At 38.7% G+C, this 26,749-nt stretch overlaps 3 protein-coding genes across 4 annotated transcripts; 1 reads left to right on the top strand and 2 right to left on the bottom strand.

Moving 5' to 3' along the window:
- Window positions 1-415: 415 nt before the first annotated feature.
- Window positions 416-14,322, bottom strand: LOC144629632 (discoidin domain-containing receptor 2-like). Of its 2 annotated transcripts, none has more exons than XM_078487867.1 (9): window positions 14,003-14,322; window positions 9,927-10,039; window positions 8,661-8,998; window positions 6,631-6,775; window positions 5,505-6,005; window positions 4,475-4,612; window positions 3,621-4,052; window positions 1,790-2,854; window positions 416-1,230 (listed from the first exon to the last, which is right to left on the bottom strand). In XM_078487867.1, the coding sequence occupies exons 2-9, from the start codon at window positions 10,021-10,023 to the stop codon at window positions 929-931; spliced, it is 3,018 nt and encodes a 1,005-aa protein (XP_078343993.1). In that variant the 5' UTR covers window positions 10,024-10,039; window positions 14,003-14,322; the 3' UTR covers window positions 416-928. The 2 variants fall into 2 exon arrangements, with proteins under 2 accessions (XP_078343993.1, XP_078343997.1); XM_078487871.1 differs by having other exon boundaries at window positions 14,007-14,322.
- Window positions 14,323-14,936: 614 nt separating this feature from the next.
- On the bottom strand, window positions 14,937-19,965 carry LOC144629611 (uncharacterized). Its single transcript, XM_078487850.1, has 5 exons — window positions 19,846-19,965; window positions 18,904-18,970; window positions 18,269-18,343; window positions 17,180-17,281; window positions 14,937-16,347 (listed from the first exon to the last, which is right to left on the bottom strand). The coding sequence occupies exons 1-5, from the start codon at window positions 19,903-19,905 to the stop codon at window positions 16,277-16,279; spliced, it is 375 nt and encodes a 124-aa protein (XP_078343976.1). The 5' UTR covers window positions 19,906-19,965; the 3' UTR covers window positions 14,937-16,276.
- An 819-nt stretch (window positions 19,966-20,784) lies between these two features.
- On the top strand, window positions 20,785-23,798 carry LOC144629600 (aspartate aminotransferase-like). Its single transcript, XM_078487842.1, has one exon. The coding sequence runs from the start codon at window positions 20,800-20,802 to the stop codon at window positions 22,111-22,113; it is 1,314 nt and encodes a 437-aa protein (XP_078343968.1). The 5' UTR covers window positions 20,785-20,799; the 3' UTR covers window positions 22,114-23,798.
- The last annotated feature ends 2,951 nt before the right edge of the window (window positions 23,799-26,749 follow it).

The raw sequence follows: 26,749 nt of genomic DNA, 5'->3' as shown, positions 1-26,749 counted from the left end.
TTACAAAAATGATGCAAGTTACCAATATACCATACACACAATCCATGCTCCGCTCATTATTACTTTTATAAGCAGATAAATAATCAAATATTTCATTAAAAAAGATTACTGCCTAACATCAACAAACCCTAACTTTTTAAAATGGTCGGTGTCCGGGGGCCACATGTGGGGCCCGTGGCGGGCCGTAATCTAACGGGCGGACACATTTTCACTGTGACACAATTCTGCGGTTAACTAGTTATCCTTGAATAGTCAACAACTAAAACGTGTGCCTTATATAGAAATTAACACATTTTTCAGCTCTACAAATCCCTTAATTCATTATTCAACATTTCCTGGAAATTCTTCGAGCTTTAAAATTAGTTTATCTTTTACGAATAGTTCACCAACTAAAATGCTGTTCTTATAAAAGGTAAGTCATAGACTTATGAAACAGCAGCAAATTACAATTAAACGTTTTTCCACGTAATAATATTCGCTAATAATAATTTTCCTGACTGTGAAAGTTGGTTTTACGGTAACTGTTCTCTAACATCCTGGTTCAAACAAGATGTCAATTGCACTAGTAGCAAGATCCTAGCCTCTAAAAATCCGTATCAGAAAAGTAGGGCTTTGTACCCAGGTCTCTGTGGTTCATAAAACACTCAACCAACATGCTGGGTGGACCGGTCTTATTTAAACAATAAGGGGCAAAACCAAATGCAATCTAAATTTGCCGTTGGTTTGCATGTTTTTGCATCGAGTTCAATTGGCCAGAATAATTCCTTTCCTTTGGGTTATACAACAGTGATAATTACCCCACTGAAGCAATGGAGGTTTTTTGAAATGGTAAATTACTGCCCATGGCATTTACGTACGCTTTTAACACTCGAGTACTGTCACAACAACCCCTTGGATGTCCAGAAATTCCTTCTCTGTAAAACACTGACTAAATAGTTACTTCGCTCAGTCGTACACGCTCTGCTATATTGCTGTGCAACTCCATAAATGAAGGTCTTTCCTCCGGCTCTTTGGCCCAGCATTGCTTCATGAGCTGGTACAGGTCATCTGGGCACGTCTCAGGCTGGGGTAGGATAGTGAAGGGTGTGTCCGGTCCGTGGAACATCTTCTGCACGTTTTGTATGACCTCCTCGTCAGTGAGCTCAGAGTAAGGATACTCTTTTGCCAGGGTAAGGATCTCCCATAGGGTTACACCGTACGCCCATACGTCACTAGTGGTAGTGAAGCGACCTAAAGAATATCAAGCGAGATATGAACTGTAAGCAAATTAAAAGACATTTGTACTTTTCTCTCAAACTGCTGTAACAGACTGTATCTCTTCTATGGACAGCCAGTTCTGTAAATTCTTACTAAATCGTATCTGGTCCATGGAGTAACAAGGTGTCTGACAGTTTGCCAGTGGGAAGATTTGAAACAGTAGACGTCTCGAGTTCTGTTGGGGAACACTGTCAAGCAAGCGAAACTTATGTTGATTCATAGAACTAAACAGCCTCCCTTTCTATCTCATTTTTTCTGTCAACAAAAAGAAAAGGAACGACCACTTACTCCCGTTCACAACGATGCCCCAACTATAAATGAATGATAATGGTTCTTGTATAGCGCATTTACAGAGCTCAATGCGCTTCACAATTCACCAACATTTTAGAGGCCGCGTCTGCATTGCCGCGTTTGTGAACTCGCGCAAAAAAGACTGCGTTTCAGGTTACAAAAGGTGGTGCTTCGACGATGGGCTAACGATCGAAAAATCCCTAATTAAACCTAAATCGATATTTTGTTCCTAATTTATTACCTTGAAGGATACATTCAGGCGCCATCCATCGTATTGGTAAAATCACACGTCCCTCAATGCGGTAGTAGTGTTTACAGTACAAGTTTCTTGACATTCCAAAGTCAGCGATCTTTACCGTGTAGGCGTGACCCACCAAACAGTTACGAGTGGCAAGATCACGGTGCACATAGTTCAGTGAAGAAATGTACTTCATACCAGCCGCCACTTGTTTCGCCATGTAAAATAGCGCCTGCGGTGATACAAACTGCCCGGCATCCTCAAATCCATCGCTTTCATTCAACGACAAGCTGGGCGTCAGTTCCTTTTCTTTGAGGAACTGATTAAGATCGCCGTTGGCCATGTACTCAACAATCATACACATGGGGTCATCACGGCAAACGCCTAACAAACGAATTACATTTGAGTGCCTGAGTCCCGCCATGGCCTTCACTTCTTTGAAGAAATCATCCTTGATGTTTTTGTCGACCTCAGGCTTGAGCGTTTTAATAGCAACAGTCACACGTGGAGAGTGTTTGAACTCCTCGCCTAAAATATCTCCCAATCCTTCTGCCTCTCCGATGTGCACCTCGCCAAACTGCCCATCGCCGATTTTCTCTCTGAAGTGCAGCTTGTGACGAGGAAAGTCCTTAAACGTGTCTAGCCTGGGTCTGAAGTTTAGGTCCTCATCAGGGTTACAATACAAACTTGTGCCCGACACACCTTGGTACGGTTCCGAGTACACTTCCTCGTAAATAGGATTAGGAAAAGTAGTCATTGATGTAGGAGAAATGGCATCGATAGGATCAGCATACCCACTAACAATTTTAGGCTTGGCTGATTGTGGTTCCTCCATCATGGGGCTTTTCTCCGAGGGGGAATCTGGCTCTGCATAATAATTATCTGGACAGTTGGTTGCTTCTGTGAAGTCTATTTGGGAAGCTCGTGGAGGTATTGGAGGTTTAGGAGACCCACCCTGGCCCGGTGAAGGCGGTGGTAGCAGAGGGCTGTTAGGCTCGGCGTAAACCACGTCTGGAATTTTTGTATATGGCTTGAGCTGCTTGAGGGGTGGTGGTATCGGAGGTTTAACTGAGGAGAAAGAAACGAAAAATATAAATAATGGGAGTCATGGTGCTTCTATACAGAAATAGAACCCTGGCACAAATGAGGGTATCTGTATCAAAGTAATAATCTACTCATATCTTTGTTGGACTCACCCACCAAGTCTGCAAGATTAGCCAGGGAAATTAGATGCTTAGCAACACTAAGTAAGCTAATGGCAAAAACACTGTCATCACAACCTTGCAAGAACTTGTGCTGTTTCCTTTAACAATTATTCCACAAGCGTGCGTTGCAAACGAGTTGGCTATAACGATCTCATATCCAACAAGTGCGAGTGGAATAATTGTTTTATTTAAAATGCCCAAAGAATTGCAATATTTTAGCTCCCGAAGCTGTTTTAGTTGACGCGTATGGGCTACCATATTTGTGATCAATGGTATATGAGCTCATACACCATTGCCTGTTAACCAATCACAACGCAGGAATTGCAATAAAACATCGCTAGTTTTAATAATATTAGACATCACCCAGGGGCTCGATGTGTATTGGGTATGTGTAGAAAAAAAACAAATCACCGATAATTAAGTCAATTTGCTGGCCCAATTTTGGTTGACGTAATAAGGTTCCACAGTACAAACACATTTCATTAGCTCAGTCAAACATTCCCTTCTGTAAGCGACCATGTAAGCACTAGAAATTCACAAGTTTTATACATGGTGAAGGTTAACTGTACAATGCATGGTTGAGCTAATGGTCAGCATATAGATTAACATTTATTAATATATACCGGTACCTTTCTTTGGAGGCCTTTGTTCAGAATTGTGTCTGTGGCACTTTGAGAGGTAATTAAGTTCGTCACCTGCAGAAGCTTTTTTGTTTAGGTTATCTTGTATGCTGGCATATATAGGGCAGGCAGTCACATCTGCTCCCCCACCACCCCCTCCCTCACTTAACAAATTGTTCTTGAAGCTGTATCTCTTCTCTTCATTTTCACTCGCTGTACTGTCCAGCCGAGACACACGTTGCGGGGCCTGGTAATGGGCATAAGGCTTCACTTCGACTTTGATGAAAGAGTTGAATGGCTTTTCACGCTGAAAAATCAAGTGAGGATAGCGCTTCCAGCAGATAAACAAGGCAACAGCCAACAGGACAGCTATCACTGCGCATATGATACCAGCTATAACACCGCCATCCAAGGACCCACTACTAGCACCAGCTGCAGGGTCTGTGTATGAATATAAATCATAATCACCAAACAGCCAACCTTATTATAGGAAATTAACACAAATTTTAAAAAATTATAGTTAAATTAAGTTGCGTTATTTTTTGTGAGCAATAATTTACGCAACATTATTCAAGTGGAGCGTTGATTTCCGAGACCCTAATTTTACCCCAAATTCTTCTAACTTCTAGTTACTATTTTAAGAGCATGCACAACCTTCCACACATGTTTGCATATAATTATGAAAATTATCGCCAGGCTAGTTCCTCAGAGCTTTGGGCTAGTAAGATGAGATAACAGCTTGCTGTAAGGGCAAGAAGAGTTTTTCATTTTTGTCTCACCCAGCAAGTTTTACTCAGAATAAATTATTTATAGTCATTTTATGTGTATCTTTTCTAACAAATGTTCGATGTGAGCCAAAGCACCTTTTTTGTCCAAGACTTCCTCGGATGGGCTACTGGTGGTAAGCAAACTTCCTGTGTTGTTAGGTGGCTTTGTGGACAGAGTGGGAATACCAATAGGAGTACAGAAAAGTTCAGGAGGTGACTTGGAACCAAGTGGCTCTGAAAACAAACAAAATTAGTTAAAAACCACATAAAGATGAAATACAAAAACCTTCTCATAGAGTGGAGTTTTTGGCAAAAAAAATTGCATGTAAGTTCGCATTGACTTGCGTTTGTTTTCTGTCCACCTATACCTCATTGGTTGGTCTCTGTTATTCAGGTTCTGGTATTTCATTATAATTTTAGCTATACAAATTAAACATATCCTTTCCTGCAGCATACACCTTTGTAGCCCACATTGAGAGTACTCGCCCCCCCCCCCCCCCCCCCACGGGTCTTGACTAAAGAAAGTCACATTAGTTGACTTCAAGTTTGAAAATAAGGGACTGTAAGAACTACATTTAAGATCCTGAAGTGGAACTCAAAAACCCTGCTAACTCGAACTAAATTTTGTTTCCCTTGATCAAAATTTGTGTCAAATTTACCCTGATAACTCAAATTCTGGTTCTTGCAACTTGCCATGGATGCCCATTGAAATACCCCATTAGCTCTTCTTGTCGTGTTATCGGAGCCTTTAAAAAGGCTAAAACTAACACTACAGCAATTTAATTTTAATTTTAATTAATTTAATTTAATTTTTTTGACAGTCATTTTCCACTGTACATGTAACATAAAAATGTATGATCGTGTAAGAGTTTCTGACCAGACAAGTTAAATCTGCACTCAACTGTGTACTGAAGGGCTGAAAAATCAGTTAACTATCAGTAAACTATTTATTAACATGACAAATTAAATATTCAATCAATCAATATTCAATAACTTGAAACCCCGTTAACTTAAACTGTTCTTCATTTCCCTTCATAGTTCTAGTTACCGGGTTTTACTGTTTTATATGTCAAGTCAAAACCAAGTCTATTGGGCTTTTCGACAACAAAAAAAGAATTTAACTTACCTGAGTTAAAAGTAACTTCACTGATTAATATCCAGTGCCCAACGTAGGTAAAATTTAATTTCATTAGCTTCCCAATATGTCGGCATAAGTCAATTGTCACATTGTAGTTCATCCAACTTGATCCGCTGGAAACATCCTCTGGTTTATAGATCAAAGAAGCATCAAATGAAATACCATCCACATTAAAACTCACTTCAACTTTGGAGAACAACTTGATACTTGTTCGATCTCTAACATTGCAATGGATAGTCATGGAATGAAATATTCTAGTGTCCAAAAAATCAAATATGATGTAAGGTGCTGGGGTGTCTTTAGCATTCCAGCCAATCCAACCTAATCCATTAGTGTCGACATAATCTTCAGGGCCCAGTTTGCCGTCAGTAAGCATTCCTTGGCCAGAGGATAGAAAGTGATTTTTGCTAAAGCCATCGTAACTTGAATCTGTAAAGTTGTACCTTCCTCCTCTCACATTACCTTGAGGCATCTTATATGTGACAAGCCCTGAGAAGTGAGTGAAAAGTATCAAATTAACTTTTTTTCTTCAAAAGCAAACAACATCTTCCCTGTGCCAGCCCTTTTAATTTTGCAAGGGTGTGAATTTGGAAACACTTTGCAAAATGGGACAGTTTGTAAAAGTTTGCATGTTTATTAAATATTACGCACGTCACCTGACTGGCTGGGGGTGAATTTGGCCCCTGGAAGGTTTAACCATGCCAGATTGGCCAAGGGAGGGATACACGGATCCAGAGTTTCAGACCTCCGGTCCAAATTCAAAGGAAAAGTGAGCACTCATTAAGTCAGACCATTGTTAAACATCGCAAAACACAATAGCCTGACTTAATGAGTCTCACTTTTCTTTTGAATTTGGACCGGAAGTCTGAAACTCTGGATCCGTGTATGCTTGAAGAAGGACAGCTCATGGCCCTCCACGTTGGGCATGGGTGTGGGGCCAATTGCCCCAACTTGTAAAAATCCAAACTATTACAGAAACTCTGGTGCCTTGAATGTCGGGTGTCCAAAAGAGGCCTGAGTAAGTAAATTATACCACAATACAGTAAAAGTATTTTTAGAAAAAAAAGCCACCTTTCTTTTTTTTCTTTTTTTGACAATAAAATAATGAACTCACCATTTTGAAGTGGACAGCCGAGAAGTTCGAACCTCAAACACACCTGTTTGTTTGTTATTTGTGGAACTATTCTGATAACATCTGAAACAATGGGTGGCCTTAGAATGCTTGTGTGTAGCTTTTTATGAATGTTACCTAAAAAGACCTGAACAAAACAAAACAATTTATACAATAATTATTGCAGTTAATAGCTGACTGTATTAAAAAAAGACAGAGCAGGGCTGTCACTATTAGGGCCGGGGGCCGGGGAATTCCCCCCGGCTGCTACGAGTTTTATCCCCGGCTACTTTGAAACAAAACCAAAACACTGGAAAGTGGAAAATAAATCAAACAACAAAAATTGTGAATTAAAAAAGAACCCTTAAGTTTATCAATACAAACTCTTATTCATCTTTTAAAAAGAGCGATATTACAATTGGTGCGAGGCTCTGAGTGAAAACGCGTAATGTTGAACAATGTCATCTGCTTTCGAAAGCGCGCGATTTTACAACGTGTTTGTTTCATTCACATTCGTTGTCGGAGTTTTTGGCTCTGCGTATGGCATCCAGAAAACTGAAAGCAGAGGCCGTTAACCAAAGAAGACTGGACTTCTTCTTCTGTCCTGGCTCCACTTCAAGGTAAAGTTATAATTTACCGAACAAATAACAGTTCGGGTTAAGTATCGATCAGCGTTTCCCTTCGAATCGAACACCCGGGATGACACGTGAATGAATTTGCAAAAGATGCATGTTGCCAAGTGGTAGTTGAACTGTGCACAATTTCCAGAGAAAAAATCTGCCATCAGTTTACTGCATACTTACAACCTCGTTTCGCCTGTTGACTTTTGTTTTTTTGCACATCAACAAAGAAATAAATTAAAGTCGATCGTACATGCTTTGTATGCGTTCCAGTTATTGCTTTGCCTGACAAAAAATTGTCTCGTCTTTTTGTATTTCATATCAATGCTGAAAGTTTTGACATGTTAATTTCTCAAGGCAATGTTTTCCTTCAGAAAAACTGAACCAGTTTGACGCTCCCGAAACGTTCTCGACGCCATGTTTTCTGCTCGTTGTCACGAGTTCATTCCCAGTCATTCATTCCCAGTCTTTTTTAACTTCTCTTTTCTGTCACGCCATGAGTCACGAGTCACGCCGGCCGTTTTCATTTCTGTGACCTGTTTCGCAAGATATTCTAATTCAAGGACTTACATTTCTCGTAGGACTGAAGTGAAGAAAAGAGAGTTAAAAGATAAATACCCCAAGTCAAATCAAAAATGTTTTGTTAGTCACCTTGAGATGTTTTGTCATGATAAAAGCATACAAGAATCAAGAATGACTCTTGAAAACTAGCCAGACCAGGTCTTGTCAATGCCATATAGAGAGAGAACACTTGTAATTTAAGTTGGAGTGGTATAAAAAAAAATTGTATTGAAATCAATGTGTTTTGAGAAACCTTTTGTTGCCTAAAACGGCTAAAACCTAAACCTCCGCACCTACCTACCCCCCCCCCTCCCCCTCACCAAATCAGGGTTACAAAAAATAATTTTGTCCCCGCCTACTTTTTTACTTTCCCCTCCTACTTGAAAAGTTAGTGACAGCCCTGCAGAGAAAGTCCACTTTCAAGTACATACTGGACAAAGTTCTCTTGTAAATGCATAGAAAAGTCTCACTTTTTCCTTTTTTTTAAACAACAGCATTGAGAATATTTAAACCAAAATGTATAATCAAGAACACAAATATATAGTTCTAGAGTCCCTTATTTTTACAATTATGGATCTGTTGTGGGTTAAACTTATTTTTGGTTTAAAATTTTTAAACCAGTTTGATTTTTTTTTATTTGTTTCAGATTATGATCATAATGAATATGAGGCAATAAAAAAGAAAAATAAACTGCTTTAAAAAATATTTAGCCAAAGATAAAAATTTACATCACATCAGATCCATTCTCTTTTGCTCACTGGCAAAACAAATAAGAAGAACAACTGTCTCACTGGGTACATGTACCTGATATTCTAAAAAACCAAGAGTGCAAGAAACCTAGAAATTTTTTACCTTCACATTTTTTGTTTGTTCATCAATAATCCACTTCCACCTTTTGTCTGTCTCATAAGCAATCCAGTAACGTTCCACTTTTTCCACTCCCTTAGCACGTCCCTGCATAGCAATGCCTTTGATTCTTAAGGGTGTGTTTAGCTTGACCTGAATAAACTCTCTATAAAATGGTCCTGTTTTATTTCTATAGGCTGTTTGGTTTGGACACCACCCACCATAGCCTTCATCATTGTTCAATCTTGCATGGCTAGGTCCAGCTAAACCATTTAAATCCGTTGTAGAACGAAGTTGACTGTCCTTGATATGTTTATCTTCCATTCCCAAAGGAGACAAACAATCTATAAAGGATAAGATGGATTTTACATGTATTGTAAGTAACACAACCAAAATGCAGTTGGGTCAAAAGGGTCGGCAGAAGTGTTGGCCCTCATTTACAGTACATGGTGTATATGTACATAAGAAAGACCAGGGGATTAGTTGGAGCAAATCTCTACTACAAAAATAGAGTGAAGGTGGTTAGTTGGTTACCAAACATTGTGGTGGTCTCTCGCAAGAGGTTTCAAATGAAGTTATTTGACAAGAGAAAAAGGTATCTTACACATACATGTACATACAGACATTACAAAAGAAATTGTTGCTTATAAGATAGTTGGACGAGGGATCTGCATGCAAAACTTTGAAGTGATTTTTATTTGCTAATGGTTCTAGTCTGTATTTCCTTACTTTAGCTGTTGATTTTAACAGCCAAAAAGGTCAGATATCGACAATCAATAAGTGGGAGAAGAGAAAAATACTCAGTCTGATGTCTCCTTTAGGGCAAGTTGTACAATGTACACAAACATGTACATGTAGTGTGTTAATTAAACAAAATAACTGCTTGAGTACACTTACCACAAATCTCACTTAACACAATAAATGCCTAAAATCTGTTTTGGATTGAAATTCTAAAAATTATATTAACCAAAAGAAGGCTGTCAGTCTCATCAACCCAGAGAAATAATATAGTGTATAATTTTATATAAAAAATATCAGATCATTTAAGTTAACACCTAGCAGGTATTTATTAACCTAAAACTTATTTCATAAAAATAAAAATAGTTTGGATTCGTAACACTGCAAAACTGGTCTCACAATAACATGATTGATATTGCCACATGAAGCATATACCTTCAAACAAACCCAGTACTATGTCAAATCTTATCAAAAGATTAATCAGAAAATCTTTCTTACAAATCCTAGGATTAAAAGTCACAGATTAGAGCTTACCTTTGTCAAAAGCTCCATGCTGAATCAAAGTGCTAACTAAAAGAAAAGTCACACATACAGATTGGAGGATAGTACCTCCTGTATTCATCTTGGCCATTGTAGTTCAAAACATCCTGCAGAAATCAACACAAGATAATATCATGTCTTTTGCCACCAAGAAGAAAATCTTCCTTGGTATGTTAGAGCCAAAGTTATTGCAGTTTACGATTAACAATGTCCACTGCTAAATAAATATGTTTTAGATAATACCGACTGAAATGCCTAGTGATTGACTTACAAAACCTGTCTTACGTGACTCTTAAGTACACAAGAAAGCTTTATTCAAGCCAGCTTCTAAATGTTCAAGGTTGGGGTATAGAATTTTGACAAATTGAACATTTGAATGTCTGCCAAGATAATTAACATTCCATGACTAAATAAAAGACATGCCTATTCCTTGCCTCCTAGACAACAGTGCTGTATTGTCTTCCAATTAAATGCAATGGAATCAGATTGCACAAGATATGTATTGAAATAAAAGAAAAGATGGTTATAAAGTCCACAGTTTTGTGTCTCAAAGACTCTTCTAGAACCCCAGTTTGCACATTGATACTTCTGTTAATCATTTAATTACTGTCTTGCTAATTGAATAAAAACAACACAATTTCTCAAGCAAGTATCAACACCTATACTTGTGAAAAGCCAACATTCTAATATTCAAAGCAGTTCCCTTGATTATTATCTCACTAATCAAAAGCTACTGTTAATTATATAAGGTATACAATGTTATCCACATAATATGTAAACTAAAATGGTAACACAGAAACTAAACATTAATTATGAAATATGAAAGTTATGCTTCTATGTTCTTATCAGTTTGAAGGGGAATGATATCAAAAGACATTTAAAAGGTTGAAAAATGATTTAAAACAGTTTCACCTGTCTGTCCAAGTGCATGACTCAGTTACAACAGTATGAATAAACATGATGACTTTCAGGTTTTGCAAATACTGCAGCTTAATTATTTACATGACTTTTTTTGTGATACTCAAACACATTTTTACCAAATCAACTTATTAAAATAAATGAATATTTTTTGGAAACAAGAATGATATTTTTATTCTAGTAAGGAAAAAAACAGCTTTGTGGGTAGTATTTTTATCACTCTAGTCCACTCTAGTTCTTGTTTGTCGTACTGCATACACGTGAGAACATTTATCTCACTACAGAGGAAGAAGAAGCAGAAGAAAGTCTGATATAATAATTATTATTATAGTCAAGTAAGCTACAATAGGACATGATTTTGAGCAGCGGCAGACCTCCCAAGTCTCATGATTTTGTCATAATTTTGAGCTATTTTGTTCTCTGTATGAGATCTACTTGCTGATTTCTCTTTACCTAAGTAAAACTACAAGCTTATGTTTTTTAGAATAGAGCACATCTAAGTTGACTAAAATTGCTAAAAGAAAATAGAAATATAGACTCATAACAGTGTCAGCTAATGAAGACTCATAACAGTTTCAGCTGAAACTTTTAACTATTACGAGACAAAACCTATATATAAAAATTTCGCAACTGAAACACACATCAAAGAGGATGCCACTTTTAAACCCTGAATTATGACACTTTCCTGAAACCTGAACAAGCAAAATGAAACAACCAAAAAATAGAAGCTGACATCAAAATGAAGCATCAAAACAACTGAAACAAGCAAAATCCACTGTCATTTTGGGAACTAACAGTAAACAGGCTAACCTCAATAATGGCAATGGGTTTTGCTTGCTTTGGTGATTTTGTTTTGGCAATTTCAGGTGATTTTGATATGGTGATTTTGTTTTGTTTTTGCCATTTTGGCCATTTTGGCCATTTCAGGTGTCTAACTGCTTTGATTTTGGTTGTTTCATTTTGCTGATTTCATTTTGTTGTTTCAGGTTTAGTACATGCCAATTATGAGGACACACTAGAAAGAGTCAAAAAATAGTCAACAATAGCACATTCAAGCTACTTGTTACTAAATATTGATATAAGTATATTAGTATGTGGCACTATTAAATTTTTGAATGAAAAATATGAGCTCTGTGTTCATTATATTAGCTTCAACAAACCCTTAACCACACCCTGGGTATCTTTCTAACTAAAAATAAGCTGAATTAAGCAGACACCACATTTTCCAAGGGGACCCCCTTAATGGAAACAATTTTATTAATCTAAAAAAAGGCCTACATAAATATTTACAAAAATTATTTAAATAAAGGGTAAATCAACCTGCTTGGTTCTTTCTCAGCTCCATCTCTGCATTATTTTGTCCCTTAAGCTGTGTATTTTCTTTACCACTCTGGTTAACTAGTTTTAATTTTTTAAAACCAAGACAAAGCACAATCACCCACAAAATGACATCATTTTAAACCAAAATACTTGAATCCCAAGATTAGAACTGAATCCTCATAAACTCCCAACAGAACCCTGTTTAGTCTTATGATTATCTCAATCCACATGACCCTGTTTTCTTATCCCAGCCAAAGCTGAAGTTTGACATAGTAAAATTATAACAGCATTAAAAGATGGGATTTCATGTTGATTAACAAATTATTCATTTCCACATCTTCAAATAATTAATTTTCACTTTTTGTAACCACAGAAACTTCATCAGCCTGAATTTACCACCAAAAACAATGAAAAGATTTTCCCATTAGCAAAATTTCCTGTCATTCAAATTTTACTATTTCTGTGCTTGACAGGTGGGAACAACTGACTATAGCCAATGGGGCTGGGCTTGGCTCAATAATGATCCTAAAGTAAGAAAGTCATGTCATCCAATTTGAATGCTAAAATAATGAGCTTGTGAACAAATTCAAGTAAACTTATTTGAATTACGCCTCCCTTTTGTAGCGTTTTCCTTTTACGGAGGTAAAAATATTACTATTGTTGTAAACTGGATCGCTATAATTAAATTGTGGGTGAGACGGCGACCAAACTACAATTTCTATTGTAAAGACGTCGGAAAGATGTAATTTCAACACCATGAAATCACATTACACCTTTCTTGACCTCTTCTCGGATCAGAGAGACTTACTAAACGAACTATAAATATCTCTGACTTCTCTGGATTTACACGTAAAAACGTAACACCTATGTGACATAAGTTGACGGCGGAGATGTACGCCTTGAGACCCAAATTTAGTCACGGGTGTGTGTTTTAAACAATATTTTATAATCACTCGCACAACGATATTTATAGTTTACGTGCGAATATAAGCTGCCCTTCTAGAACAGTTTTAAGCTTCGATTATATCTGTTTAATCATGGATAAATCTATGTTCAAAGAAAATCAACAAATATAAATCTGGTTTAACAACAGCTACAGTAAATATATGGCCACATCCATATATTCCGTCCGGGAATTCACGTCCATATATTCCGTTCGGGAATTTTTCGCGGTTTGTTATAAACGAGTCAACAGCTAGACTTGAGTGGACCATTTCTTGACGTGCGACACGCAAACATCAAACTCACTTTTGCATGGGTTTTCTCCCAAATAAAAACAAGCAAAATTTGCTCTTTAAGGAATCGTTATAGCCATTTTTATTAGCGATTTTCTAGGGGAACAAACATGACAGAGCTAATTCAATACACAGAAATTCCAACATGTCAATACTAGCAGCCAACATGAGGCATTTCCGATCAAATGCGGGCATTTTATAAGCTTCAAATATAAGCCTAACCTACAAAGAAACAATTCATGCCGTTGACCTCAAAGCCCCTTTTGCGAAACAGAAATGTTTAACAATACAAGAAGTGGTACTGTTTTGTTTTCAAGACCAGAATCTTATCGAAAGAATGTAATCCCCATTATTTACTTTGAAATACTTCATAACAGACAAATACGACAAGCTGTCCGATCGAGACCAACAGCTGGGAGTCAAATCAAAACGTACGAAGAAGAACCAAATTTGACTTGCTTTCCTTTGACAGTAAATAAAATTCCCTTTTAGCAATAACACGTTGTGGATTGTCAAGATATTTAGCTAAAACGGAGGAGAAGAAATTGTCCTAAATGTACGCGCTGCACACATTAACTTGTTTACTCTACCGCATACCTACACCACAAGTCGCCTTCAATGAAGCTTCATGCCCCGCTCCAAAACAATGTCACATGACAACCTTTGCAAAAACTGTTTCTCCAAAGACCCAAGAATTTTACTTTCTATGTTGCAGGACGATGGGAAACCGTAAGAAACTTCGCTTTTCCCGTGCACTACTGTAGCTTCCGAGAGAAAAACACGGTCCGTGTGTAGTGACTTCCAGTCAAGATGAATCCCATGATCCTTAGCGCAACAAGTACCGGAAGTGAGATTGATGATCCATATCTGACCTCTTCCAAGAAAGTCACGCCCTTGTCGCGCCCATATCAACTTCCTTGATTTCTCATCAGAAGACAAATCTAAACAATAAGCAGTATAAGTCTGACACTCTGCTTCAGTTTTAATTGTGACCTCAAGTAATAAGGCGGCCACAATTTGTATCCCAGGCAGGAGAGGCTGGGGATATCACAACCTCGTTCCAAGGGCTTTTCTCTTGGTATTTAAGTCAAATTAGCAAAATAAAAGTCCTGGGAACAAGGTTGGGGAAATCATATTTCAGACTTTTAAGAATTCCGGGCCAGGGGGGTCTCAATATTAAAAATATATTAAAAAGTATAATGTGCATAGCTCGCCACTTCACTCATTACATGTTTTGACAGATACCGAAAAAGCTCTATTTAGAGTCTAATTATGTCCCCCTTGGGGGGGGGGGGCTTAATAGAGAGGGCGCTCATTTCAAATCATATGTCAGTTAGGCATCAAAGAAAAATTCAAGACAACCAGACCCCTGAAATTTGGCTAAAATTTTGAGAGACACATTTTTGGAAGGTCTATTCACCACCCCAACTAAACTATAATATTATTATTGGCTTGTTATTCCACAGCATTTTATCGTTCTCAAAAAACTCAGTCAATATCAGTCTTATGAAAAATAATTATTATACACAACTTTGCAAATATTCAAACTTTATTCACAGTCTGTAAATTAATGCTAATGAATTTCAAACACCATCTATTTACAAGGAGATTCTTAACTACTTACCATAATTCTCAGGGGTGCATATTTGAGGAGCAGATCTATAGTCATTAAAGTGTATATGACATGAAAAATATTTTCTGCTTATTTGAAAGGCCTTTTGAAATACAGAAGAATGGCGTTTTTCTTTTCGAAATATCTTTTTTCGTTTCAGAGATATTGACGTTTTTGTATTATGCAAATTAGATCAGTGATGACGTCACAAGATTTGACTCTAAAAATGGTAAAATACTGAATAAACAATATCTCTAAAACTATTAAAGCAGTGTTCTCGGAACTTGGCACCACAAATGTGCATCACAAAAGAAGCAAAATGTTACTCTTAGGGCTGTTGCCATGACAACAGTTTTGCCGCTGGTGCTGTCTCAATAAAAACTGAAATTCCCAGTTTTTGTCTTAAACCAAGAACCATCTAGCGCAGCCAAACCAATGGTGGGAATTAAGGCAATATGGGAACTATGTCTGTTCTAAGCAGGACCCTTTGTCTCACTTTAGAGGTCAGATATGGGGATATTTGTCTTATTGACAGAGAGAGACTGGAGCTGAAAGAGTTGCTATGGCAACAATACTAAGGGTGTTATTTTGTTCCTTTTGTGATGCACATTTGTGGTGCCAAGTTTCAAGAACACTGCTTCAATAGTTTTAGAGATATTGTTTATTCAGTATTTTACCATTTTTAGAGTCAAATCTTGTGACGTCATCACTGATCTAATTTGCATAATACAAAAACGTCAATATCTCTGAAACGAAAAAAGATATTTCGAAAAGAAAAACGCCATTCTTCTGTATTTCAAAAGGCCTTTCAAATAAGCAGAAAATATTTTTCATGTCATATACACTTTAAATATAGCATGTAGCAACACCCACCTCGTTGCCACTGCATTTTTATTAGAATTACATACATGTACAGCCAACTCGTCATACAGGTGAAGTAGCCACAATTTTTTGTCCAGAGTCTATTGGTTCAGACTGTCAGTGATTTTCTCATTCAAAAACTTCAGTCTACTTATTATTATACACCCAAGCAATTAGTACAGCCAAATTGTGGCCTGTTTGCAGCCAGATGAGGCTTTCAGAGAGAACACAAGTTGTTACTGAGCATAAATCCAACAGTCTCATTTCCTTTCAAACTGCCACATTGACTAGTGTTCTTTTAGCTCTATAAAGACACTGTTTTATAATTAACTAAGCATTTCTTTTCAATAAGCTATCCAGTTTCAAACGCACTTTAAAATACAGCAACTTATTATTTATTATTCCTTGATGAAGTTTTTGTCCCCAAACTTTGATTCCTGGAGTGGAGGTATACCATTGTCTTCCTTTTCTGTACAAAAGAGAAAAGATAAAAGCAATTAATGTGACGAAATGGAATATTGTTATTAGTGCAATCAATCCATTTTTACATGGATTCTTCATGGTTAAAGAAACATGACTTTGTAACTTCAGGAAAATTAACTCATGACTGAAGAAACAGTTCTAAATCACTGACACAACATGACCTTCATGTCCAATAAATATGCACAAATGATCCATGGCCTAAGACTGGAAAGAAATATCTGGAGAGAGTCACCCAAAAATTAAAAAGGTTGGAGAACTGCCATACCAGTGTTCCAGAGGGTATTACCACATGTGCTATACCAAAAATAAAGTTTTGTTTAAAACCAGATTTTATCAGATTGCTAATGTGCTATTCCACAAAACATCTTTGAATGCCTCCCTGCACCCACCCCTCTGGAAATTCCAGTTTAGCTTCATATGTTCTTTTTGAGACCCCCTCCCCCTCAGAATTTCCAATGGCCCTCCTTAGTGTGGGTGTGGATGTTTCCTGGAAACGCACCAGAAATAAAAGAAGCCCATCAACATCCTTCTCCAAAAAATGCTGGCCAACGCCTTTAGAAATGATTAGGAACACAAAGTTTGTTCATAATATTCATTTGTTTGTTACAATTATCACCAAAATCTATTGCCGCCCTCTACGTTTTAACCTGCGATCATGCCCTTCTTCCCTACTTGTCATCACAAAAAAAGTGCCTGATTGCAGGTTATAGACGTTTTGCTTTCTTGTCTCATACATATACAGACTGGCTGAAAGAAGCCATCAGTTAACTCTTAAAAGGGAGACTATAATCTATCCAACTCTACAGTCTGTTGCTAACCTAAAGACTGATTGACATCTGCAACAGCAGGATCCATCTGAGTTCTGCGGTATGACATAACTATTCTGTTTGCAACTAACCATCCACAGCCAGCTCCAGCACCTGAAAGAGTGCAACGTGGAAAAATAGGAGCATGATATAACATACTAAAAGAAAATCAAATAGTTTAACAGTACAAAAACACTAAGGCTTTTAAGTTACTGTTACATGCATGGCTAAGAGAGGCATTGGATAAAACAAAGCAATTCAATACTTATTTGTGGTACGTCACAAACCCCTGGGAGAGGTACTTTGGTTTAAAAGCGACTGGGTGGCGTGAACAAAGCCATAATAATTTAATACCCCAAAAAATCTCCCATGGGCCAAAAATTGACCCAAACAACCAAAACAAAAAAAAAACTATCCCATACCATTCTTTTAACTACCCCAAATCACACTACCTAAAAAAACTACTGGACAAAGTTTTATCCCTCTCCCTTAAAAAAAGAAGGATCCCCTAATGACAAATAACAAACCACCAAAAATCCTTCGTGCTTTGCCATCATTTACTGTGCTTATCAATAACACACAAACTCTGAAGTTCAAAACCCAATAACAACTGCATCTTTGACAGCCAAGAAACCTTGAAAAACAGAAACAAACACTTGAAAATGGATTGAACTCTACCAATCACAACCTAGAGTCCTCATGGGCCCGATGAAGAAAAGTAGTAAGTAATCACAACCTACAAAGGTGACCTTTTGGCCAGGTTCAAGTGAACTTCTGTTTCCTGAGAGGACCGCTGAGATAGAAGGCAGCAAAAAATGTAAGCGTTGACTTGAGCAGCATTCATGTGTTATTGAAAGGCGCAGTAAACCTGAGTAGCCCTATGACACATGGCTTTTTTGGTATACTGTTATTGACTTACAAAAATAACTCTCAATGGGGTCCCCCTGAAAATAAACCCTCTTGGGTTATCCTCAAAAAGATCCCCAACTCCTCAGAAAGTCACTCACTGTTGACCCTTTCAGTCACTAAAACACTAGCTCAGAGTATCTAAAATGTCATAAATTAAAGAAGTAACAGTAGTTCTGATGTTATTATACATACTAAGAGAGAGAAGTGGAATGTATTTCTTGGGTACTTGACGGAAAAGTGAAAGTCCTGCAAATGCCACGCCACTTCCTACAGACAAAAAAAGAAAGCAGGTAAATTATGCGATGTATGTGAACAAATTTTCATTACACACATCAAATTATCCCTTTACATCTGATGAGGTATAATCAAACCATCTTCAGATCTTCCTTGGCAGTTTTCAGAACTGTTTGCATGATCTATGTTTGAGAATCCTTGGGAAAGAGGGTCCAAAGATTGTCAAATGTCCATTAATATTGACAGTATATAATTTACATGTATACAATAAACAAACACCGCTGCCGGGGGCGGGGTCCGGCGGCCCCCGCCTCCCCCCCCCCCCCCTCCCCCCCCCCCCCCCCCCCCCCCCCCCGCCCCCCCCCCCCCCCCCCCCCCCCCCCCCCCCCCCCTCCCAAAAAAGGGATATGCCAGGAATTAGAAAGACCTTAAAGTCAATGTTTTTAATTTATTTTATCTTGAAGAGAAATCAACTTAGAAAAAAATCATCCCTGTGTGGCCACATATCTAATAATTTTTCCAATAATTATTTACACAATCGTAAGATTTTCTCCAATAGAGCAGCTTCACATTGTGCATAATATTATACTCACCTATGATGACTGACAATGTTCCATACCAACCAGCTTTTGCTTGACATTTCCTCCATTCTGCTAAATCCTGTTGAGATCAAAAATGTACCTGTAACTACAATTAATAAAGGTTACAAATGAAGATATAGGGTACAAAGATAAGCAGTAACCGAAAAGTATCTGTAAAGCACGGTCAACTTTGTTTAAGAGCATTTTACTTGGCTCACAGAAAAGTGTCTGTTTTCCTATTCACCATTGTCCGTATCAAGCAGGTTAAGGGGAGAAAATGTATGAGCTTTCTGTCAAGGCAAACAAAACTGTCCATAATAAGAGGTATCGAATGGTAAATGCGAGACTTTGGGAGACGGCGAGACTGATATCTTTTCTGCGAGCCCGAGACGTTAGTAGCCTTGCAAAAGAAATCAAGACTCCAAGAAGGCGTCAAAGAAAAATTCAAGACAACGAGACCCCTGAAATTTGGCTAAAATTTTGTGAGACATGCATTTTTTGAAGGACCATTCACCACCCCTAAAATAAGCGGGTGTCCGTATAATTTGAGTGGGTGTCCATAAGGCGGGGTTCCACTGTGTGGTGCAATACAATTGTGTAATTTTTCTATGGAAGGATATTATTGGTTGGCTGATGTCTTGATGACTAATATTCAGTGACATAAAAGGACAGACGCATAAAAAGATGTGGAGTTCTGTTACACCATAAAATTATTCTCAGTGTAAGCTTGCAAGAAATTTCAAGAAAACTTTAAAGAGATGGGACACTTTAGAAGAAACAAAACTAACAAATGACCTTTGTAAAACCCAATGATAGTAAAAAATAGCAATGCTGAGCAAAACAGAGAGTCACAGCTTTGCATATTGTTTTTATACATACTGAGTCGAGTCTCTCAAAATCATTATTTGAGTGGAATATGTCATGTTATTTTAGAAAGCAAAGAATGTCTCTTACAGGGTGTTTATGAGCAGTTTCTCGATTGACCCAATCCATCACAGGGTTCAGAGGACTCATGTTTATACTGTACAGTCGTCCGCCATGTTGATACTCATAGACCGAACGGCTTCATGGGACGGGGGACGGGGAATCCTGGGACCCGCGGATGATTCCTTCACGGGACCTCCACGGGACCAGCCCTCTCCCACCCGGACGGGTCCGATCGCGACCCCCCACGGGTCGCGACTCAGACTGGTGAAGACCGAGGTTACCCGCCCCAGGTTAGTGCCGTCATTCGGCTTCTTCAACGCAGTCATCGCACCGTCGTCTCGTTGCTTTCACCCAGTCCACTATCTCTTGCATTTTCCTCCCGTTTCTTTTCTTCTCTCCGTTTCTTTCTTGGGCTCATGGGCTTCGCGTTTTCGTTGTTGTTTTCCTCGGCCGGACGATTGTTTTCCCTCTCCCCTGGCGTTCGTCGCGTTGTTGTGTTTGGGTCGGATCTTCCGTTTCCTTGTTCGCGACGTTTCCCACCACGTCTTCCTCCTCCTCCATCATTTCCCTCCCGCTCTTCTTCTTCCGCTCCAGTCTCCCCTCTCTTCTCCCTTCGGAGTTGTCACCCACTTCCGCTTTCGTCTCCGTGGTCAGCGATACACCTCCGCCATTTTCGTCACTCCTTCACATCGCATTCTCTTCTCACTCGGGGCGCGGGGCGACGGTGTCAGGGCCCCTTGCGTTGTTACGGCTCCCGAGGCGGGTGACTTCCTTCATTGTCCTTACACGTTCTCACACCGTTCGATGCTCTTCAATCTGACATCGCATGATCACTCCTCTATCTCACAGTCGGGGATATTGCCACACATTTCGCTGCTCCAGGTCGCGCACTCCACTCTCGCTGTGTTCGGTCGCCGGTCCGTCGCCTCTCATGTCTTTCGATCGGTGTCCCCTCCTCTGGGTGAAGACAAGCTTTGAAAGATGGCTCAAAAACATGAAGATCTCATCCGTTCCGATCTTTACGAGTATGCTCCTGCCTCTAACTTGCTGCTGAACGAGAAGGTGAAAGAGCTAATGGCTGCCGGCAAGCCGGTCTACCATCTCGCGTTTGGTCAATCTCCGTTCCCGGTGATGGAGTCAGCTGTAGCAGCCCTTACCCAGAACGCCGAAAAAAATGCCTACCTGCCTGTGGCTGGAATTCTAGAGCTGAGAAAAGCGATCTGCGAATTTCACCGAGAGTTTGATGGTCTTGATGTTAAGCCGGATAATGTTATTGTTGGACCAGGCTCCAAAGAATTGATCTTTCTTCTTCTCAGCGTGTTCAATGGCGACGTCTTTGTATTGTCTCCCACGTGGACAACCTTCAAACCACAAGCTCTACTTACACATCATGATCCCATTGTTATCACGACCGAGTACCGGCATGATTGGAGAGTAACCCCGGACATTTTGGATCGAGCTCTTGGCCAGTCATCTGCGAAAAACAAGATCATTATTTTGGTCAACCCAGACAATCCAACTGGGACTGTGTACACTGAGGGACATTGGAAAGAATTGGTCGACGTGCTGAGAAAACACAGTGCAATTGTATTGTCTGATGAGATCTATGGGCGCTTACACTTCTCAGGAAATCACTGTTCATTGGCCAAGTTTTATCCGGAGGGCACCATACTGAGTTCAGGGCTATCCAAGTGGGCTAGTGCTGGGGGGTGGCGGGTAGGCTACCATATCTACCCACCAGAATTAAGGCCCTTGTTAGATGCTGTCAAAAGTGCTGCCAGCCATACCTACTCATGTGCAGCTGCACCCATGCAGTATGCTGCTGTGACTCACATGAGTCCATCCGAAGAGTCCAAAGCTTACATGGCCCACCTGCGCCGCATTTTGGCAGCTGTAGCCGACTACAGTTATCAGCATCTTACAGAGGTTGGGGTGAAAGCTGTGAAACCACAGGGGGGATTCTACATGTTCCCTGATTTTGAAGTGATCAGATGTGCTCTGGCCAATCGTGGTATTACTACTGCACAGCAGATGTGTGATGCAATTTTTGAAGAAGTGTCTGTCGCTCTGATGCCTGGAGGTCCTGCATTTCTCAGACCAGTGACAGAGCTTACTGTGCGTTTGTGCTTTGTCAACTTTGATGGCAGCATTGCATTGAAGGCTAGTGAAGCTATTGGTCTTGATGACCCACTTCCTGATGGGTTTGTTGAGAAGCACTGTGCATTGACTGCAGACGGAATTCAGGCTTTGAAGCAGTGGACTCTTAGTCAAAAAGCCAGCGTTTCTCAAGGTTAATGGTCTTTCCAATTGGGAAGAAACTTATTATTAATTTCTTATTATTATTAATTTCTTGTCAATCGAATTAAGCATTTCCAGGGAATATCTATACCCACCCCAAAGAAGGTCACAGAATTCTTATAGGAAGGGGAATTCAAAAGCCAAAGTTTTTTAAAGGAAAGTATGAAGTTAAACTGGAATTTACAGAGGGCTGGGGGTTTTATCCAAAAAATATGTCCTATATAAACAAAAACGTCCGCTTGGCTTGAAAATGTGCACTTTTATTTGTCCACAGACATTATCTGTTCTGAGAAGTGATCAGTTTTCCAACAGTAGAAGCTTGAGGAAAACTATGATCTTCGAGGAACAGATAATGTCCAGGAACTAATATCAGTGCATCTTTTATCATCATATACCTCTGTTTATTTCTCTAGAGCCTGAAACAGGTAAACAAAATGACATAAAATTTTTTCACAATTATTATGTAGTTTCCAGACAACATCATACATTGTCTTTCCAGGGAGGTAAAAATAATAATTACAGGTGTTGGGGTGTGGGGTAAATATTTTGTAATTCTTGTAGATTAAGGCTAGATAAGATTTGTCACTGTATTGGTCTTGTCCCAGTCTTAGTGGCTGAGAAAAATAATTATTTTGTGAAATAAAAGCCTGTAAAACTAAACGATGCATAGCTTAAGCCTTACACTCCAACTTGTTGACCATGTTCAAAACCTTAAAAAAATCAAAAAAAATATATAAATTATATATCCGAACGAGAAAATATGAAATGTAACGCGCGTTCATATTTTCTCATTTATTCACCGAGCTGCCTATCTACCATCTCTCATTTGTCACTCATTTATTATACCCAAACCGGTTGCACCACCGTAGTAAAAGTGCATGTTCAAAACCATGAAAAAAGCTATAAAAAATATAGCCAAACGAGTTGCACCACTTAAAAGGGCTGCTCAGTAGCTTTCATTTGCAACGGTCAGGGAAAACAAAACAAAAATTCAAGGTCATGGAAAAGTCAGGAATTTTGCAAAAAGTATGAAAAATCTTAGTTCTTGTCAAAGTCAGTGAAAAGTCAGGGAATTTTGGCTGAAGCAAAAAATTGGTTTGTTGGTGAAGTCAAATGCCATGTGTTCAAAATTCCTTGAAAAACGTGAAGAGATCGAAAATAAAGAGAAGACTATCGATGCTCTGCAAATGAAGCTGAAGCAAATGTGAAAGTGGATTGATTTACTATGATAATTCGCTTAATGCAAGGCCAGTGAAAATTGTTTCGAGGTCAGGGGGGTTTTGGGGGTTCTAATGAGTGGCAACCTGACTTTAATAAACCATTTCCAAGTCTTCTATTATCTCTATTTCCAAACGAGTCCCGGTGCACAACCATTTATCTGGAAATGAAATAAAGGGCAAAGCCAAGTGCAAGTAAAATTCATTTCCATATCAATGATTGAACACTAGGACTCGTTTCAAAACAGAGGAAAAAGGCATCTCGGAAATGGCCTACTGTAAATCCAGATTATAAGCGCTAAGTTTACACAACCTCGTAAAGGGTTTTGGATGAGTTTACATCCGGAGGGGCTTATAAGTAGCATCAAGAGAAAAAAGCATAGAAAAAACCTTTGGAAATGAGCAAACAAAAAACTTGAAGGCCCTGACTTGAGCAACATACCAATTTTAAGTTTATCACTCTGATTAAGCGTTGTGATCTTTGGTCTACTTGCAAACTAAACGTTAGTATGACAATATGACAAAGTTAGATATGGGATGGCTATTATCTGGGGGACTAAAGAAGATGGGACTATAACAGGACGGCCTTTTAAGCCAGGGGGGACGTGGGGAGATTTATAACCGGAATTTTAATTTACGGGATTGACTTGAGGTTTGACTTCAGTAGAGAAAGAGTTGAAAATAGATTGCCCACTTTCCTTTATACCCCAACATTAATTTACAAGCGAGAAATAGAGGTTGGTACAGCAATATTACCTTTTCAAAGTACCATGCAATCAGGTCAATTTTTTGCGCTCCTGTATAGACGAGGGGTAAATGAGGGCACAGAAAACAATTGCCTGATCGTGGGTTAGTCAAATATTTCACTACCTTTTGTAAAAAAAAAAAAGACATGTTTGCCAACATTTAAAAATTCTTTAGTGTTAAGTATAAGGTTTGCATTCATATAGTTTCTTTTAAACTGGCAAAGGTCAGATCTTCGTGAAAGATGAGACAAATTTTACAAAAACTGGGGCGTGGTCGATTGGAGAGATTTCGTGCGCTCGCCACGCGTTTGCGTGATTTTATCTCTTTGAAAACTACGAATTAAGATTTGAAAGTTGTCAAAAATGATTAATTTGTTTGTTTCGTCCTTCATTTTAAAGTTTGTATGACTAATCTCGAGCTGTAACTTCTAAAAAGAAATAAAAATTGGATTAGCTTTTTAATCCTGGATAATCGTTAATCGTCTTTTGAACCGGGCCCTGATCTCTTACTATTTTCCGTTCTATCAATCTGTGCTGACTATAATTACGTTTTTTGGCTTCTTTTTTTCCCCTCTATATGATTCCTATTGTTATATTGTTTCAGAGCACTGTAAAGTATTACTTGAGCATTACTACAGTAGCGGAATCCCGATTTCTTGAAGCCCCAGTTTCTCGAAGCTCACGATTTCTCAAACCAATTTTTATTTCCCTTGGATAGCACTTCTCTGAAATTTAACCTCAGATTTCTCGAAGCAATTTTCGTTTTCCCTAGACATTCGAGAAATCGGGGTTCAACAGTATCTTGAAAAGAGTTTCGAACAAGAATGATAGAAGATATTATAATTATTCCAGCTCTCAATATTCCAGTGTCGAGAAATGGAGTATTAGCTGCTTTAAAACGAATGAAACCTAATTTTTATAAGCGACGACAAAGACCCTGACGTGCATAAAACGCATTCATCACAGGATGTTAAAAAGCTGGATACTCTAAAAAAATGAATGTATAGTTATGCCGGATGGGGCTACGCGGAAATCTAGTCATCGAATTTCACGGAAATTATTTGACATCAGATTCCTAATCAAACACTATTTGGCACTTTTCTCGCACCCCTTTCAAAGATATGGAAAAGTTCGCAAACTACAAACTGCAAACGTGGCAGCAAATTGACCGAAGTGTCCTTGATGCATAGGAATGCTATGCACGTCTCTCTCTAAAAGGTCTATCAGTAGCGCTTTGCCGCACCTGGACTAGAATAAAATCCGTAGAGCGGATTCTGAGAGCTTAGAATAGGATAAGAAGGAATCCAGTGAATTTATTAAAATTACAGACAATGAGAGGCATCAAGGGAGATTTATTGAAATCACGGAGTTTCTGTGAGTAAAAATACAAGTACAGTACTTACCCACTTATAAGAACCTGCAATTTAAGAACCTGTTAGCCTAAAAATATCAATTATTATTTAGACCCCATTTACATAAGAACCTATTTAGCCTAAAATTTGAAACAGGTTCTTATAGAAAGGTTCTTATAGAAATTAACCTAAAAAAATCTTCATATAGTTCATTAGATATATATCATTAAATCAACTTTTAGCCTGATACTGAGAATTAAAATATCTACTAAAATGGGTCATGGCCACATACTGTACTGTCTAAAGGCCAGGCCTGTTTTGGCATTTAATTAATATACATGCCACCTTTCTACCATTCACAGGTGTATAATATATTTATCATTAAATAAGAACCTATTTAAGAACCTGCGTGCCTAAAATCCACTAAGCACATTTACAAAGAACCCGTTTAGGCTAAATTTAAAAAAATGGGTTCTTATAAGCGGGTAAGTACTGTAGTGTCTAATACTGCTTTTGTTGAGAAAAATATATGACTAAAAAAATTGAATGAGATATAAAACATTGAAAGCAAGGACAAAAGAGATCGATACTGAAATAAAAAAAAAAGTAATAATGTGATGGACTCCTGGCATGGTAGAATCACTCAGAAACAGTTCAGAAATAGTCACTACAGCAAGAATATAGCCATCATGATCACCACCACCATTTTCATCGGCATTTAGGCTCCCTCAGGGGAACATGGCCATGAACTTTTTGGGAACGTGGGAACAAAAGGAGAATAAAACTGGGAACAGGGGAACAAATAGCATCGAACTCGGAAAAAAAAATCCAAAAGCATTATTTAGGGAACAGGGAACACCAAAGTCGAAGAAATACCTTAGGGAACACGGGAACACAACGAAAATTTTGTTGGGAACATGGGAACATGTACGCCCCCCCCCCCCCCCCGCCCTTTGGAGACTCTCGGCATTGTTTATGTTAACATCGTCATCGTCTTTGTACAGTCGTCGTCATCTCCACCAACAGCTATAAACAGAAAAAGTTTGTCGCCTCAAAAGGTATTCAGAATTCAGGTCTGCATGAAGTCAAGTTCTGGGGATGGTTGCTGGAGAATGAATGATCTCCACCGCTGGAAGTCAGGCTGTTAAATGGACTGACTCAGGCTAGGCTAGTCTGCCAAGCCATTCTAACACTGTATTACCATATCGTTAACGTGTCCTGGAGAGGGCAAATAGGGAAAGGACGTGAGAAATCTCTTTGTCCACAATAGACCAATAAAAGTCAAACTAAGGTTACATCCTTTTCGAAGGTGTAGGTC

The sequence above is a fragment of the Oculina patagonica genome, chromosome 1, assembly GCF_052425735.1.
Source record: "Oculina patagonica isolate OP01 chromosome 1, crgOcupat, whole genome shotgun sequence".
In the NCBI taxonomy this organism is placed as follows: domain Eukaryota; kingdom Metazoa; phylum Cnidaria; class Anthozoa; order Scleractinia; family Oculinidae; genus Oculina; species Oculina patagonica.
Note: the sequence above shows the minus strand (reverse complement) of the source record. Positions and strands in the feature narration are given on the sequence as shown.